This window comes from Psammomys obesus, unplaced genomic scaffold (genome assembly GCF_907164565.1).
Source record: "Psammomys obesus unplaced genomic scaffold, mPsaObe1.curated_primary_1811, whole genome shotgun sequence".
Lineage (NCBI taxonomy): Eukaryota > Metazoa > Chordata > Mammalia > Rodentia > Muridae > Psammomys > Psammomys obesus.
The window spans coordinates 781,732-798,463 of record NW_026587556.1 but is presented as its reverse complement, the minus strand read 5'-3'; the positions used below and the strand labels follow the sequence as shown (position 1 = coordinate 798,463).

General features: G+C 38.4%; 1 protein-coding gene across 11 annotated transcripts in view; it reads left to right on the top strand.

Annotated features, from left to right (window-relative positions):
- Positions 1–16,732, top strand: part of Zmynd11 (zinc finger MYND-type containing 11) — a 98,887-nt gene that overhangs the window by 24,490 nt on the left and 57,665 nt on the right. For 10 of the 11 annotated variants that reach the window (XM_055603891.1, XM_055603887.1, XM_055603889.1 and 7 more), the window contains exon 2: positions 13,032–13,166. In XM_055603891.1, the coding sequence (XP_055459866.1) occupies positions 13,051–13,166 (116 nt within the window). In that variant the 5' untranslated portion in view covers positions 13,032–13,050. Of the gene's footprint in view, positions 1–176; positions 232–4,013; positions 4,155–13,031; positions 13,167–16,732 lie in introns of those variants that run through there. The other variant, XM_055603888.1, reaches the window with a different exon arrangement.

Here is a 16,732-nt window from a genome sequence, read left to right as displayed (position 1 = left end):
TTGTTTTTTTATATTGTTTTGCCAGCATTTTATTTAGAATTTTTTCATAGATATTTGCTAACCTGTTGGATTTTCTTTATAAGCTGTCTGCTTTATTGGTATAAGAGTTTGTTTAGTGAGTCTAAAGAAACTGACTCTGCTTCCTGGTACCTGTTACTCTTGCTCTGCTGCAGATGGGAAGAAGCTGCTTTTGAACGTCCAGTGATCCTTGGCTGTCTCTCATGTTTAAGGGTGAGACACTAGAGACCTCATTGCAGGTCTCGTGTAGGGGCCTTATAAACATGTCAAGTGGTGTTTTCTTTAGCTTCCTTCAGTGCTGAAGATTTCTTCTTTGGAACCATTTGATTTTCCATGGAAGAGATTACATAGATTTTTTTTTTCTTGGTCTCTTGCCAGAACATGGTGTTAAAAAGGGACTTCTAACCACTTATGTATGTATTTTGTCCTTAGTCCTTGCTAGAACCCTATCCTGCCTGTGTGAAGGCTTCTTGGTTCCTATATATTAAAATCAAACTGGATCCTTTCTGGTCTTTCTTTGCCTCCACCAAGCTGAGTTCTTCTCCAGATACATTTTTCTCTGTCACTCAACAGTGGTGGGTATACTGTGTACTCGTATAGTTGTGTAGCTACTTAAGCCACCAGTGAAAACCCCCACCCCACCTTTGTGTAAAGGGCTAAAGGCAAAAGCAGCTGCACTAAAATACTGGGTAAGATTACCTTTGGGGTGTTTTAAAAGTATGCATGAAACCTTCATGGATTTCATGCCTAGAATGGAACCCCAGCCGTGAGCTATCCCATGGTTATGTGTGTGCACATCCCCCTAAATCTGAAGACATCTGAAATGCCTCTGGCTCCAAGTGTTCAAGACAAGGGATACATCTCTTTAATGTTTATGATGGTTTTCATAAGCAACTCCAGAAATCTCAAGTGACCTACAAGAGTGATTCGCCCTTATATTAGATATGACATTGGCTAGAGCTCTTCTGTGCTTTGTCCTCTTTTTGGGATACAGGCTGAGAATGCAGCTCCCATCAGGGACCTCACCTATACATGACATTAAATGATATAAAGAAAATAACAAAAACTTATATTGAGACTCTTAACTTTTCTAAGAGGGACACAGATAACTTTTACTCCCCTTTTCCTAATCCAGCCCACATGGTCTTGTCTAATCCAGGACAATCGATCTCACCTAATCCAGCCTCCATGGCTTCACTAATACAGAACACATGACACACCTAATTTTTCATTACAACTGTGGGAAATTATCTGCCTACTGATGCTTGAGACAAGTAGAACTGTTCGGTGAATATCACTGTAGATTACTGTAGCATCCTTGACAGCCAGTCCAAAGTAGTTGTCCTGCATATCTATATCCAAGTCCATTCAGTTATGAAAAAAATTGTCAGTTATGAAAAAAATTAGATGTTTCTTGATGACCACACTTGAAAAGAAGTTGGAAATCCAATGCAAATTGAGCCAGTGGCCTTTAATAAAAGAATCAAATATGAAAACTCTTGAGAGAATTGTTAAATTAATTTTTGATTTTTGATAAGACGCCAAAATATGGTCAATTAAAGAAGTAAATTCTGCTTCAGCAAAATTAAGACCATTCTGTGCATCAGAGGATATTGTTACTTAAAACAATAGTAAAGAGCTGGGTGTGGTACACATCTGTAATTCCAGCACACAGAAAGTTGAGGCAGGAAGATCAAAAATTCTAAGGCTGAGTCTGGGCTACATGCTGAGACCCTGTCTTGGAGGGACTTGGGAGGAGAAAAGAGAGAGACAAGAAAATCATAATGGATAAAAATAAATGGTAAATGCAACACACAGAAAGAATGAAACTGTAAAACTTGCACCTCTGAAGAGGGTTAATACCTAGAAAATATAAAATTCCCCAGGTACCAACTAAATAACAGTTAAAATGCACAGAGAATTTGAAGGACATTTCTCCCTAGAAAACAAATAGCAAAAAAACCCAGTAAAACATGAAAAGATGTTCAACATCACTGGTAATTATGGAAATCGACAAAGCACAATCATAGCTGTGATTTAAAAATAGTAAATAAATAATTTGTGTTTGGAGTGATTGTGGAAAAATTGGATTGCTTGCGTTACTGGTCAGGGTGTAGTGAGTTGACTACCATAGAAAGCAGTTTTCTGATTGCTGCAAAGGTTAAACAGATACACTGAGATTTTTTTTTTTATAATTTAATTTAATTTTGTGTACATTAGTGTTAAGGTGTCAGATTCCTTGGAACTGGCATTACAGATAGTTGTGGTTTGCCATGTGGGTGCTGGGAATTGAACCCAGGTCCTTTGGAAGAACAGACCATGCTCTTAACCACTAAGCCATGTCTCCAGTCCCACACTGTGAGATTTAGCAGTTCCTTTTCTGGGTACATGCCCAAGAGAATTAAATTCTTTAAGTATATGCTTATCTGTCAGCATGCTGCCTGTGTTGATGATAGCTAGATGGTAGCAACTGCCAGTGTCCATCAGTGGATGGATGGACAAACAAAGTTTAGCACCTGTATTCAGAGGGGTCTGTGCAGATATGAAAAGAACTGCAGATTTGCTACGCCTTGTAACAAATGGCCTAGGGAAGAATGATAATAAGTGAAGTAAGCCAGATGCGGGAGGCACACTGAGATTTCAGTTGTGACATACCTTTGTTACATATACCCCAGCCCCACTAAGCTAGCCATTTTACATTTGTGAGTTAGCCGAATGGTTTATGATTTGTAGTCCAGTAAATGTTCTGAACAAAACAAAACAAAACCCCAAACATTGTCAGTTTCCTAATTTGTCAGTTTATTTTACAAACTAGTCTTAGTCTAGACATATGTTAGATATACACATTGCCATGATCTGAATGAATATCAGATATAGATTTTATCCTCTGAAACTCATTTTGGACCTTGATACTTATTTTTAAAAAGGGGAAGAAGTGGAGCTTGAGGTAAAATCATCAGTTGGGCCTTTGATTAAATACTGGAGGCTTCATAAAACTTTACATGCATTTGTGTGTCACTAGCTTGCTCACTTACTCGCTCACTCACATACATCCTATGATGCTCATCACTGCTGAGGAGCTCTGCTACCAAAAAGGCAATTGGTAGGTACAGGCCCCCCTACTTGGACCAGGACAATGAACCAAAACAAACTTTTAGTAACTTATCTGTTGTACTTCTAGCAATGAAAAACAGACTCAAGCTAGTGTAGTCATTTGGGCACAGAGAAATGGTTCAGCGGTTAAGAGCACTGGCTGTTCTTCCGAATTGAGTTCAATTCCCAGCAACCACATGGTGGCTCATCTGTAGTGAGATTTGGTACCCTCTTCTGGTGCGCAGGCACACATGCAGGCAGAATGCTGTATAAGTAATAAATTAAAAAAAAATTTTTTTAAATGAAACATTTGCCAGGTGGTAGTGGTGCACATCTTTAATCCCAGAATTTGGAAGGCAGAGGCAGGTGGATCTATGTGAGTTTGAGGCCAGCCTGGTTTACAGAGTGAGTTTCAGGACAGCAAGAGCTACATGAAGAAACCCTGTATCAAGAAAGCAAAGGAAAAAAAAGTGAAACATTTAGCTGGGCAGTGGTGGCACATGCAAGTTCCAGGACAGTCAGGTCTATTGTACTGCAGAGAAAACGTGTCTTGAAAAAACAAAAAAAAAAAAAAAAAAACAAAAAACAAAAACAAACCGGGGGCTGGAGAGATGGCTCAGAGGATAAGAGCACCAGCTGCTCTTCCAAAGGTCCTGAGTTCAATTCCCAGCAACCACATGGTGGCTCACAGCCGTCTATAATGAGATCTGGTGCCCTCTCTTGGCGTGCAGGCACACATGCAGACAGAACACTGTATACATAATAAGTAAATAAATTAAAAAAAAAAGAAGAAAAACCAAAAAACTGACCAAACAAAACACAACTTTGAAAGACTAGTATGGTTTGTTTTAGTGTCAGGAGACTTAATCCAAACATTGCATAGTATTGTTTCTCCTTTTCAGTCTAATGTACCAATGAAGAACTAGCAGGGTACTACTCTTTGCACCCTTCCACACTGGATGCCCACACACATGGAATGATGTCTTCTGATCATTTTGGAAGTTCTTGGTGGGATATTTGAGATTTACTCCTCTTAATACCTGGTAACTAACCTTTATTATTATTTTGGACTAACTTTATTCTTTCTCTGTCCCAGTTTTTTTTTTTTTTTCAATTTTAAAAATAGAGGTAAAATATGCTTAACATAAAATTTGCCAGCATAACCATTTTAAGCATATAGTTCAGTGCAAAGGCATTTGTAGTACTGTACAGGTATCCTCACCAGTCATTCCACGATTCTGTAGGCAGTAGCTCTCTATCCTCTCAAACCTAGTTTCTGGCAGCTGCAGGCTCATTATAATATATTGAAATTGATTAACTGGGAAGGACTGTTTATTCCGGAAGCATTTATTCACATTTAGTTTATGGTAAAGATTATCAGAGAAATGGTGAAAGCTTCAAATAGGTGTGCTTTAGAAGCTGATAAGCTGGGGTGATGGCACACACCTGTCACCCTACCATGTGGGAGGCTGAGGCAGGAGGATCACAAGTTCTAGGTATCCCTGGGCTATATAGCAAGACCCCACCCAATTCAGAAAATCTAAAAACCAAAATAAGTTCAAAACTGAGATTACATGTAAAATAATTATGTAAGAATCAACACTGGACTTAATCATCATTTCATATGTGTAGCTTGCATACAAGTTTTAGTAATGGCAACTGTGAGGAACTAACATGAGGCTAAACAAACTCAAGAAACTAATTCCAGTATTCCTCACAATTTAATACATATTCAGGAAAATGTCACATTTTGTTGCAGAACAGAGAAATTTTTCAACAGATCATGCTAATTCATTTGGTAATCATATTGGCTCATTTACCTTCATATTCAGAAAGAAATTCACTGGCATTGTTCTATGTTGATAACAAGTAAGATGAGTGAAAAGCAAAAGTAACTTTTTTTTTTAAAGTTTTTTTAGATCTTTCAGAGAAGTGAGGCCACAAGGGGCAAACTACTACCTAAAAAACTGAGATGGACAGGTAGAGCTAGAGCTGAAGCCCATGAGCAGGTCTCTGGTTGGGAACAAAAGCCAAGGTAAGAGGGACAGACTACTAGAGTTTTAAGTCGAGGCAACTAGCAGAGGTGGAAACCTAGAAAATGGTGTCCTTATATGTCTGAGTTTTATCTCAGCCAGGATCTCACAGTGTGGATCAGAGAGAAATTCCTGTGTTTTCGTCGGGGCAGGACAGGAGGAAAGAGATGTTACAAATGTGCCAGAGTGTTACATTCTCTTAATTGTTACTAATTTATTTTCCATATATAACATCCTGACTGCAGTTTCCCCTCACTCACTCTGCCCCCCACCTCCTCATCCCCCGCTACCTCTGCCCCTGTCTTCAGAAGTTAGGCTCCTTTGTATGAACCTTAGCAGCTTTGTTTTACCAGAATCTAGCCAACCTGAGGGAAGGGAATAGCCAGCTTCATTTCCTTCTCATACCATGTGTCATGTGAGAAAGAGAAAACCCTGAAGTGCTGGTGACACTGACAGTCCAGTGGCACAGACTTAGCTGAAGGCATAGGACTGAAAGTGTTCCTCTCCCTATCCCTTCAACTTCATGATTAAAGGCCTATCTACCATGGTTCTGTTTGTTCAGTATAATATTCCCATTCTTCAACAAACAAAACAAAAATAAACAAACAAAAAACAGGCTTACCAAAAGGCAGAAATATAGTTTGAAGAGACTAAGCAAACATCAGAAGCAGAGTCCATATAACAAGAATATTGATAATCAGACAATGCATTATTAAAAAGTGATAGTTAAAATGCTGAGGGTGTTCAGCCTATAGTAATGAGTGGATGATGTAAGCAAGAGTCGAAGGTTCTAAGAAATAATAAAAAGTGCTTGAGATAAGCAGGGTTACAGAAATGATGAATACCTCTGAAGAGCTCATCAGTACGATGGGCAGGGCTCAGGAAATAATCTCTGAGCTTTGGGACATGGAAGAATTTCTGAACTGAAATGCAAAATAAGCATTCAGGAGCCATGGGCACCTCCAAAAGGTGTAATTTATGTAAGATGGTAATAAAAAAAAGAACTTGAAACAGTATTTGAGACAACACTTCTTGGTGAATTTTGCTAAATGTCAGACACTGAAGTATAAGGAACAGTAAAAGGGAATATGCCACAAGACCCAAGGAATGAAGATTTAAAGCATACCTAAATATCATAATACAGGCCATGGAGGAAATACCTTAGTAAGATCAAGAAAGAAGGTTAATGTGTAAAAATTACGTATTTACCAACAATGAACAAGTATAATTTAATATAAGATATATTGCAGTTTACATTAACATGACAAAAATGAATTGTTTAGATAGAAATCTTACAGTAGCCAGGTGTGGTGGTACACACCTTTAAGCCCAGCACTCAGGAGGCAGAGGCAGGAGGATCTCTTCGAGACCAGCCTGATCTAAGAAGCAAATCCAGGACAGCCAGGCCTACACAGAGATACCCTGTTGAAAAATCAAGGAGAAAAAAAAAAAAAAAGAAATTTAGCAATGTATGTTCAGGGTTTATATGAGGAAGACTACACACATCTGATATTAGATAATTAATATAAAGATAACTCATGGCTAGGAAGACTAATGTCAAGATGTCCCTTCATCCCAGTTTGATCTGTAGATTTAATGCAGTATCATTAAAACCTGAGCCAGTTATTATGCGGATACTGACAAACAGTTGCTGAAATTTATGTGGAAAGGGAAAAGATCCAGAAGAACAAAGGAAAAAGAAAATTCATAGTTGCCAACTTAAATCTTAGTATGAAAGTGGTTACAATCAGTATGATGTAGCATTGGCAAAACAACTGACAATGGAATGAAATAGAGAACCAAAAAATAGACCTGAACATCTTGCCAATGAGTCAAGGCCATGCTGGAATAGATGAACATTTGATTGTAAAAGTGAATTTAAATGACATTCATTAAAATTAATTGAAAATGGATCATAGATCTCAATGTAGAACTACTAAACCTTCATGCTTCTGTTGTGTTGATAACCACTATAGCTACTGCACCAAAGGCATTGTCAATGAAAGAGAGAATTGATAAATAGGACTTGGTTAAACTGCCAGATTTTTGTCTTTGAGTGACATATAGAATAAGAACATATGCTACAGACTTAGAGAAAATGTTTTCAGAAAGTGCCTTTGATGACTTTTAATCATATACATGAGGGGCTGAGCAGGTAAAATAAATGCTTCAAGGTGTGAGTTTGATCTCCAGAATCTAGCATGTGCTGGGGAGGTGGAGATAAGTGGTCCCTGGGGCTCACTGGCCAGCCATGCTAACCTTGGTGAGTTCCAAATCAGTGAGAGATGCCTTCTCCAAAAAAGGTGGCTAATGCTCCTAAGGAGTGTTACCAAGGTCGCTCTCTGGCTGGCACAGGCATGCATGCACATGCACCTTCAGATGCAGCGACACAAAATGAAACTTAGAGCCGACAATAAGTAGGTAAACCCCTGGATGGACATCTTACTACAGCAGGCGGGAAAGATGACAAACACGAAAAAAGAACAGGTGTTCAACAAATGCTATCAGAAATCACAAGTAGGGCATCACTACATGCCTGTTGTCTGAATCCACAGTGCCGGCTCTGGCTGTGGACGGGGTTGTGGGCGGTAGGAGCTTCCATACTCTGTTCTTTGGAGGACAATCTAGCAGAGCTTTTGATGTTTTCCCATACTAAAAATACTTTTACTATACAATTCAGCCTTCATGCCCTTTGTTGTTTATTTAAATAAGTAAAAAATTTATCTGAACCCAAAAGTCTGCGTGTGGATTTTTATAGCAGTTTTATTCATAGTTGGTGAAATTTGTATGCAACCATGGTAGCCTTTAATAGGTGAGAGGGTAGACAAACTGTTGCATATAGCTACTGGAATAGTATTTAGTGTTGGCAGAAGCTATCAAGCCATGAAAAGAAGGCTGTCATGTCACTTTGTAAGAGGTGGAATTGTGGGAACACTAAAATAGTGTTTCCTAGAGGCTAGAAGAGGAGGAGACAAGAATAGGTGAAGCACAGAGAATTTTTTAAGTCAATATAATTATAGTGTGTGATGTCACAATTTTGTTTTCTTCTCATTGAACATATGCTAAGACCTATAGGATGCACAAACTTTAAACTGTGGACCTAGTTTGGCAATGATATGAGTATAGGTTCATCAATTATAACAAGTCTCACCACCCTGGTGAGGTGTTGATGGCAGAAGTGGCTGCTTGGGTCAAGCAGTATATGGGAATTCTGTTATTAACCTAAAACTTCTTCAAAAGTATTTAAAAAATTTCTTTTGGTCTGAGTGTATTTACTAAAGAAGTAATTATAAAGGAACATATGTCTAGATTTCTGCATCATTTCATTTAATGCTTATTAAAAGGGAAAGAAGAAAGTTTTTTTTTTTTTTATAAATAACAGTACATGAAAAACACTAAATCTGGGGATAGTGGTGTGTGCCTATAATCCCAGGAATAAGGAGGTAGAAGCAGGAGGATCAGAAGCTTGGCTGCATAGTGAGTTCAAGGCCATCTGAGTAAGACCCTGTTCCCAAAACAGCAACAAAACCCCAAAACCAAAATCAAGAGTTAATATATAAATAGGAGGGTGGTGTAAATATATAATCATAAAGTTAAATCACTGACAGATAGGAAGCTCCAGATATATCTAAGTTACATTAAAAACCATAGAACAGTAGGACTTTTACAATTTTTATGTAATATCTGATGTAAATATTTGAATATTTATTTTATGTAATAAAACCAAACCCTTATGCATACCTCACTGGAAGTAAATGAGAGCACATTGCTGTGGATGCTGATTGCAGTCCTGTGTTTGTTATCTGCCCTTCACCCATCTCTCTTCATTGTGTGTTTATCACTCCTTACAACACAGCCTCCAGCAAATGATGTCTTAGTTAATTTTGCTTGTTATTATGTTTTTTCAAACTTGCTGTGTTTTTTTTGTATAGGGCTGTGGTGAGAAAGGAATATACCTAGAAACTGGGAGTTGTGGTAAATCTGGATTTCCAAGGACAGAATAGCAACATCAGCTGGAGGCTTATTAAATTTACTTGAAGTGTTTTGCTTACTTTTTAAGCTACAGACCTCTTAAAGAACTTATAAGTTGTTATTAGACATATAATAATATAGGATAAACATACTAAAATCTATACTCCTAAAGAAGCTAAACAACAAGGAGGACCCTAGGGAAGATGCTCAATCCTCATTCAGAAGGGCAAATGTGATAGGCATAGGAAGCAGGAGAAGGCAGGGAACAGGATAGGAACCTCTGAAAGATCTATTGATTGAGGTATTGAAGCAGAGGCTGAGACTCTTAGCCAAACTTTGGGCAGAATGCATGGAATTTTATGAAAGAAGGGGGAGATAGAAAGACCTGGAAGGGACAAAAGCTTCAAAAGGAGACCAACAGAACCAAAAAAACTGGGCCCCGGGGCCCCTGCAGAGACTGATACCCCAACCAAGGAACATGCATGGACAGGACTTAAAACCCCTCCTCAGATACACTCCATGGCAGCTCAGTCTCCAAGTGGGTTCTCCAGTAAGGGGAACAGGATTCTCCAGTAAGGGTTCTCCAGTGAGGGACAGGGCTGTAACTCAGTGATAGAGCACTTGCTGAGGATGTCTCTTTACTCATGAATAATTGAGTAGTTGTACTTTAATGAAATATTGTCTTCATAAAGTTAATTGTTTTGGCACTTTCATGATGTGCCACCTACCTCACCATTAGCTCCTTGGCAGTGTTCCACTTTGACTACCATAACCAGTGACTGTTCCCATATCTGGCATAACTTGAATGGCAGCATGTCTGTTATCTGTCACACAGTTCACGTAGCTCTCAGAAGTCCTTGATTTTATCATTGCATCTGCTTTCCTGAGGTGTAGCTTGCTTCATTCTTTAGTCTTGATTTTAATAATTTCTAGGAATGTGTGATACCTCTTTAAGCATTTCTGCTACTTAGTTCCCATTATATTTGTATGTTTAATATGTAATAATTATATTTATTATCTTGTATTCTTAAAAGTTAGCTTTTCTGTTGAATTATTCTCTAAATCTAAATAGTTGCTTTTGATTAATCACTGAAGCTGCCTCTCTAGGTTACCTGGGCTGCCTTTAACTCTGTGGCCCAGACAGCCCTTGAGCTTGTAGTGCTACAATCTCAGCCTCTGAGTTGCTGGGATTGTAGGGCTGTGCTGCCAGGTCCAGCTCATGCTTTGTATTTTGAAAGAATAGTTTGCAAATGAGTTATATGCTAACTATATCTGCTTATATTATTCTCTTATTATACAGGATATAACACGCATCCTGATTTTACCAAACCCCCACTTTATTTAGTATGATGCTGTTTCACGCTTATTCTCTTTCCCCTTCCTTTGTGTAATGGTCACAATATACCATTCTTCTGCATACATTATAAACATAGTAGCATCTATTAACTTATTTTTCTTTTTACTTTAAAGTTATTTTTAAAATACATTAATAGAAGAAATATTGGAGTATATAAGAAATATCTTCATATTTATATTTTTGCTGTATTTCATTTATTTCTACCTAAATTTTATCTAGGCTAGGAACAGCATGACCTTTTTTTGAATTCTCACAGGAAATTCTGCACCATTACCGTGTTTGTTCTGTATGATCTTACACTTCCATGTTAGATTTCCTCTGTTAGTTTTGTTTTCTTGCCAGGATCACTATTCATTACATTTTAAGTGTTTCCTGGCTAGCACAGCAATATGAGCAAGGCACTGTCCATGCTGCTGCTATCCATGACACAGCAGTACCGGGAAGAGCTGATTTGCTACATCTCATTGTAATCCCTGCAGTTTCTTTCCATGGCTTATTGGATCTTGAGGTGGCACTCCTGAAAGCATACTGAAACTGAGGTGTCAGTGTACTTTAAAGCGAAAGCATCTGAGTCACAGTTGTCATTTTTAGTATTATTTGAGTACAGATCTAAGTTTATTCAAAATGAAATTATTTTCCTTAAAAACTTGAACATGGCTTTTTTTTTTTTTTTAGTATGTGCATATGCAGGCATGCATGTGTGTAGTGTGTTGAATGTGTGTGGCGAAGCTAGAGGGTAACAGGTGTTCTGCTCTCACTCTGCCTTGTTCGTTGAAACAGTCTCTTACTGAACCCGAAGCTAGGCTGGTGGTCAGCAAGTCCAGCCATCTCCACCTCTGTCCTCCCTCCTGCCAAGTCACAGGCTCACAGGGCTGCACCTGCCTTTTATATGGGTGCTGAGAATTTGAATTCAGGTTTACATGCATGCTTTAAGAGTTTTGAAACACTGAGCCATCTTTCCAGCCCAGCATTGTTTTAAAGTAGCCATGGGGAAATAGGTCATGCAGAAACCCCTTCAATCCTTTTCACGGTACATTCACTCTCTGTTCGCTAAATAATGCTGGATGCCACCATATCTAGGACTTGGCTGGATCCAGGCTCCTCAGAAGTAAGTCTGGTTAAGATGAACTCTAGTGGCAGCTGCAGGTCTTACTCAGGTTGGTCAGAGAAGGAAGGAGACTATGAAAGAAGATGGAGAAGAGAGAAATGAGATTCCAGGAACTTCTCTGGTCTTTCAGGGAGTACAGTGAAGTGTTAGAATGAGTTCCATACTTGCTGTCTCCTTGAAGGGAGCAGCCACCTGGAGATGTCCGATTGCCTGCCTGCACTAAGGGCCTGGCACACTAATGTTCGGGTTGTGTGTTTCATTGGATCCCTGAGGCTGAGCTCACTGTGAAGATGAAGTAAATGTTCATTGGGCCTCTTTAATACTCTCACATAACCAGACACTGGACTGTGGTCCATTCTTCTTTCTTGCCTGCAGACAGTTGGAAGGGTATTTGGAGGCTTGACAGCTGTTTCCTTCAGCTCATCCAGAATACTAAGATTTGACTAAAATAACATTGTTATTTCCTAATAATATAATTATTAGCTCTGAAATGAACTCATTTTGGTATCTGGATCATTACAGATAATTTATGATCTGGGATCCTAGCTCTTACCCATTCCTATTTTGCCTCAGAACAACTTGGATTCTCTGCTCATGTTTTTTTTATTTGTTTGTTTCTTGAGACAAGGTCTTGCTATGCAGTTCTTATTGGCATGGAACTCATTGTGTAGATCAAGTTGACCTTGAGCTTTACCTGTTTTACCTCCCGAGTGCTGGGATTGCACTGTTTTGGGACCTTTATCAGTACTTTGGGACCTTTATCAGTGCTGGGATTGCAAACGTGCAGCACCATATACCATTACCATGCCTGGCTAATGTTTTGTTTTTTTTTTTAAACATTGTTTTTGTATGTATATGATACTGGACTCTCTAAAGCTATGACCATAAAAATGTGAAATATCAAACAATTAGGACATATAAATTTAATTTTATATTTCTTGAATTTCACACAGTCTAATACCTAAAATTTGAAATTTTATCTTGTAGTATCTATGTATTTTAGAATAAACATTAAATGTATTTTTTTAACATGGTGTAAGGTAGACTCCTTAGAAATACCTTTTTAAGCGATTTGGGCTCTAGAATATTATTCTTTAAAAAGTAACCAAGTGGCTCAGAGGTTAAGAACACTCCCTGTTCTTCCGAAGGTCCTGAGTTCAATTCCCAGTCAACCACATGGTGGCTCAGAACCATCTATAGTAAGATCTGGTGTGCAAGCAGAATGTTGTATAAACAATAAATAAAATCTAAAAAAAAAAAAAAGTAACCAAGTGAATGCTTGCTTTCATTAAGTAGAAGTGCAGTGTGAAGGGTAGAAAATAGAAAGCCTCACCACTACACCTCACTTTAGAATGCCCAGTGTCAGGAGCGCTGCGACCATTGCTTCTCGTGTTGGAAATTCCCACTGTAATCCATGTTTTCTGCCTTATGTTTTTGTATATTGCTGCAGCTAAAGAAGTAAACAGGTCATGGCACGTTTAACAAAAAGACGACAAGCGGACACAAAAGCTATCCAGCATCTTTGGGCAGCCATTGAAATTATAAGGAATCAGAAGCAGATTGCCAACATTGACCGTATTACAAAGTAAGTAAATTTAAACAAAAGTACCACTGAAAGTCCCCACCTCCTGTGCTAGTCATACATTACTAGGAACTAAAGTTACTGTTGCCTTGCAGAAGAATACAGAGAAAGAAAAATAACAGAAACATAAGTAGATAGTTTGTATTTAGAAACCTTGTAAATAAACGCTAGATAAGTAAAAGATCAATCTGTTTATAGTAGTTTTTCAACTATAAATTTTTGGCTCTTAGAAGCTTTTATTTAAAAGTCTTAATAGTCACTTGCTTTATTGTACTGAAGCTATATAAGAAAAATTTATTTCTCATTTGCTTATTTCAATGTAGATGAACATGCTTCTTGAATACTTAGCCCACTAGTAGAAATTAGATTGAAAACACATTCAGTTTAAAAAGACAGTAATTTTCTTCTTAATTTTGAATGCTCTATATTTTAGTAGACAAAGACTCATTATGGAAAAACAAAACAAAACGAAACTACCTAATGGATCTTCTTTTTTACTTATTTGTACTATCAAGGCAGCTAAAAAATTTGATTTGGGTTTACTTATTTCTCTGGATGCTTTTTTAAAAAAATAAAGTTAATGTTATGTTTTTAAAAGCTTACATGCTTTTTTGTTAATTTAAATAGAATTTCTTTATTCTTATTCTGCCCTACATTTGTTAGATGGTGTATGAAAAATTAAAAGCAGGCAGTTTATAAAAGCTGACTTAGACAGTGTTTTGGGACCTTTATCAGTACTTAATACAGTGGAACTCCATTTCCTTTTACATCTCCCCCATTTTTGGAGATGATGAGGCTATCTGAGAGAAAAGGACTAGGAGACAGACAAGACCTGGCTGCTGCCTTGTGTGGACTAAAGAAAAAATGCTCCAAAATGTGGAGGAGACTAAAATAAAGAATACGTTGCCTTAATTATTACTTAATTGTTATTTATTTTTAAAAACCAAGCATTTTGAGATATGGGTAATCAAGTACAGAATGTCGGGGGGCGGGTAATACTAATACGGATAGTTTTTAAAAATCTCAGGCTGGGTTGTAACATAAGTCAGTGGTAAAGCTCACACCTTTCGCAGTGAGGCCCTAGATTCAATTCCCTTCGTTGGGAAAAAAGATCTCAAAGAGTAAAAAAAATATTAAGTATGTTCTTGAAATCTGTAAAAACCATAGCTTTTGTAGCAGAACAATGGTACGCATATCTGTTGGCCACTTAACACCTGTGTGTACATTTGGCCTAAGTGAAATTAGTGAAAGACACAGGTGGTCACTGGGATAGCACACATCTCCTTCTCATTATGGATCATTATAAGATGTCACTTTTTTCCTTTCTTCATCAATATAACCTTGAATATGTGACCAGGCCATATTTGTTTTTGTTTCTTAATCTCTATAATTCTTAAATATAGATAAACTTGTTCACCTAACAAATGGTCGTGGATTTATAAGTCTTTTTTTGTTCTGTCATTTATTTTTTAATTTTTATTTATTACAGTTTATTCACTTTGTATCCCCCCTGTACCTCCCTCTGTCCTCCCCTCCCAATCCCATCCTCCCTCTTCCCCATCTGTGTCCCTCCCCAAGTCCACTAAAAAGGGAGGTCCTCCTTTCCTTCCCTCTGATCCTAGTCTATCAGATCTCATCAGGAGTGGCTGCATTGTCTTGCTCTGTGGCCTGGTAAGGCTGCTCCCCCCTCAGGGGGAGGTGATCCAAGTGCCGGCCAATCAGTTCATGTCAGAGACAGTCCCTGTTCCCATTACTATGGAGGCCACTTGGATACTGAATTGCCATAGGCTACCTCTGTGCAGGGGTATCTGTACAGGCCATCTCCATGAGTGGTCCTTTGCTATAGTATCAGTTTCAGAAAAGGCCCCTGTGCCCAGATTTTTAGGATCTGTCGCTGTCCTTGTGGAGCTCCTGTCCTCTCCAGGTCTTACTATGTCCCACTTCTTTCATAAGATTCCGGGTACTCTGCCCAAAGTTTGGCTATGAGTCTCAACATCTGCCTCGATACCCTGCAGGGTAGAGCCTTTCAGAGGCCCTCTGTGGTAGGCTCCTGTCATATTCCCTGTTTAATAAGTCTTATCTGAAGATGGAAGCAGAGGAGCATCTAGGAATTGCCCAACCTAGTGCCTTTGCCTCGTGGCTGATGCCCATTTCCTTGATGTCCCCTTTGCCTGAGGTTGGCTAGGAAGTGACATTGGTGGTGATGGAAAGTAGGTCTGCTATGCAATCTGGGACTCTTACTCTGCAGTGTTAGAAGTTTAGGGCATCTCATAATTTCCATGAAGTTTGAATCAAGACACTTCTCTCTTTCAAACTTTGAAAATACCTTACGTTGCCCAAGCCTATAGGTTAGTTTTTGTTGTTTGCTATCTCTGCTGACCAGTGAGCAGACTCATTGTTAAAAATTAAGAAAAAGCCAGTTTTAGTCATGTATTAAGTGTTATGGCCCTTGAGGTTACTGGCTCATGCCTTGGTATACTTAGGTGTCTTATCTAACTCTATGTAATGGTGTGGTTCTGCCTGTATCTTAGTCTTATTATTTTAATCTATAAATTCTGTAGCCATCTTTTTAGTGTTGTTCTCCTTTGATGCTTTTACTAAGGAAACTGGGTTATTTGTTCTGTAATTCCCATGTTCTCGTCTTGCTGATTATATCGTTGTGGAGACTAGTAACTCAAGTATAACTCAAGCGTGACCCCAGTCCTCTGAATTTCATGGAACAGGATAGTTGGATCTAGAGATTGTGGGTTGTGGGTAGGCTGTGTCAGTGGTGCTGTGCTGTACTGTAGGAATCACAGTTAATTATTTCACCTTTTGAGATATTTGTAGCCATTCATGCTAGATTTAAGATGTAATGAAGGTGTGAACAATGGTAGTAGTCTGTTTTATCTTTGTGCTTCTTGCTAGAGCATTTTCCTAAGGATAAGCTTTTCTGCACCTTCCTCTTCACTGCAGAAGAGGTTGTTTCCTTTACCACTTAAAAATGGCATTCTTAATTGATGAATGTGGTTTTGCTAAGTGCCATTTGGAATTCATACACCAAATATGTTTGACATGCTTCTGTTCATAGCTCTTATAACCTCATCTTATACACACATGGCACACATGCTATTGCTTATTTTTATTTAGTAGGCTGCATTTTGTTTTCCTGTAGTGTATCCATGTATCTGTTGTTCTTTTTATTTTAGTTTTGATACTTCTCAGTTTTGCAACTTTGTTCAGCAGTGATGTGGTCTACTCTGTGCTCCTGTACTCTGTGCGTGCCTCTGGCTTAGATGTCTCAGGTTTTCATTCTTTTTTAAAAAAATTAATTAATTCAATTTATATCTCAGTTACAGGCCTCTCCATCCTCTCCTCTCAGGACCAAGCTCCCTGCATCCCCTCTTTTTCCTCCCCTGTTCTTCAAAGTAGAGGAGCCATACTCAGACATCCCAGCTAATCTATTCACATGAGAACTGAGATCAACTTTCTCCCCTGTGGCCTGGCAGGGAAGTCCCATCAGGGGGAAGGGATCAAAACAAAACAAAACAAAACAAAACAAAACATAGTTTATATCAGAACTATTCCCC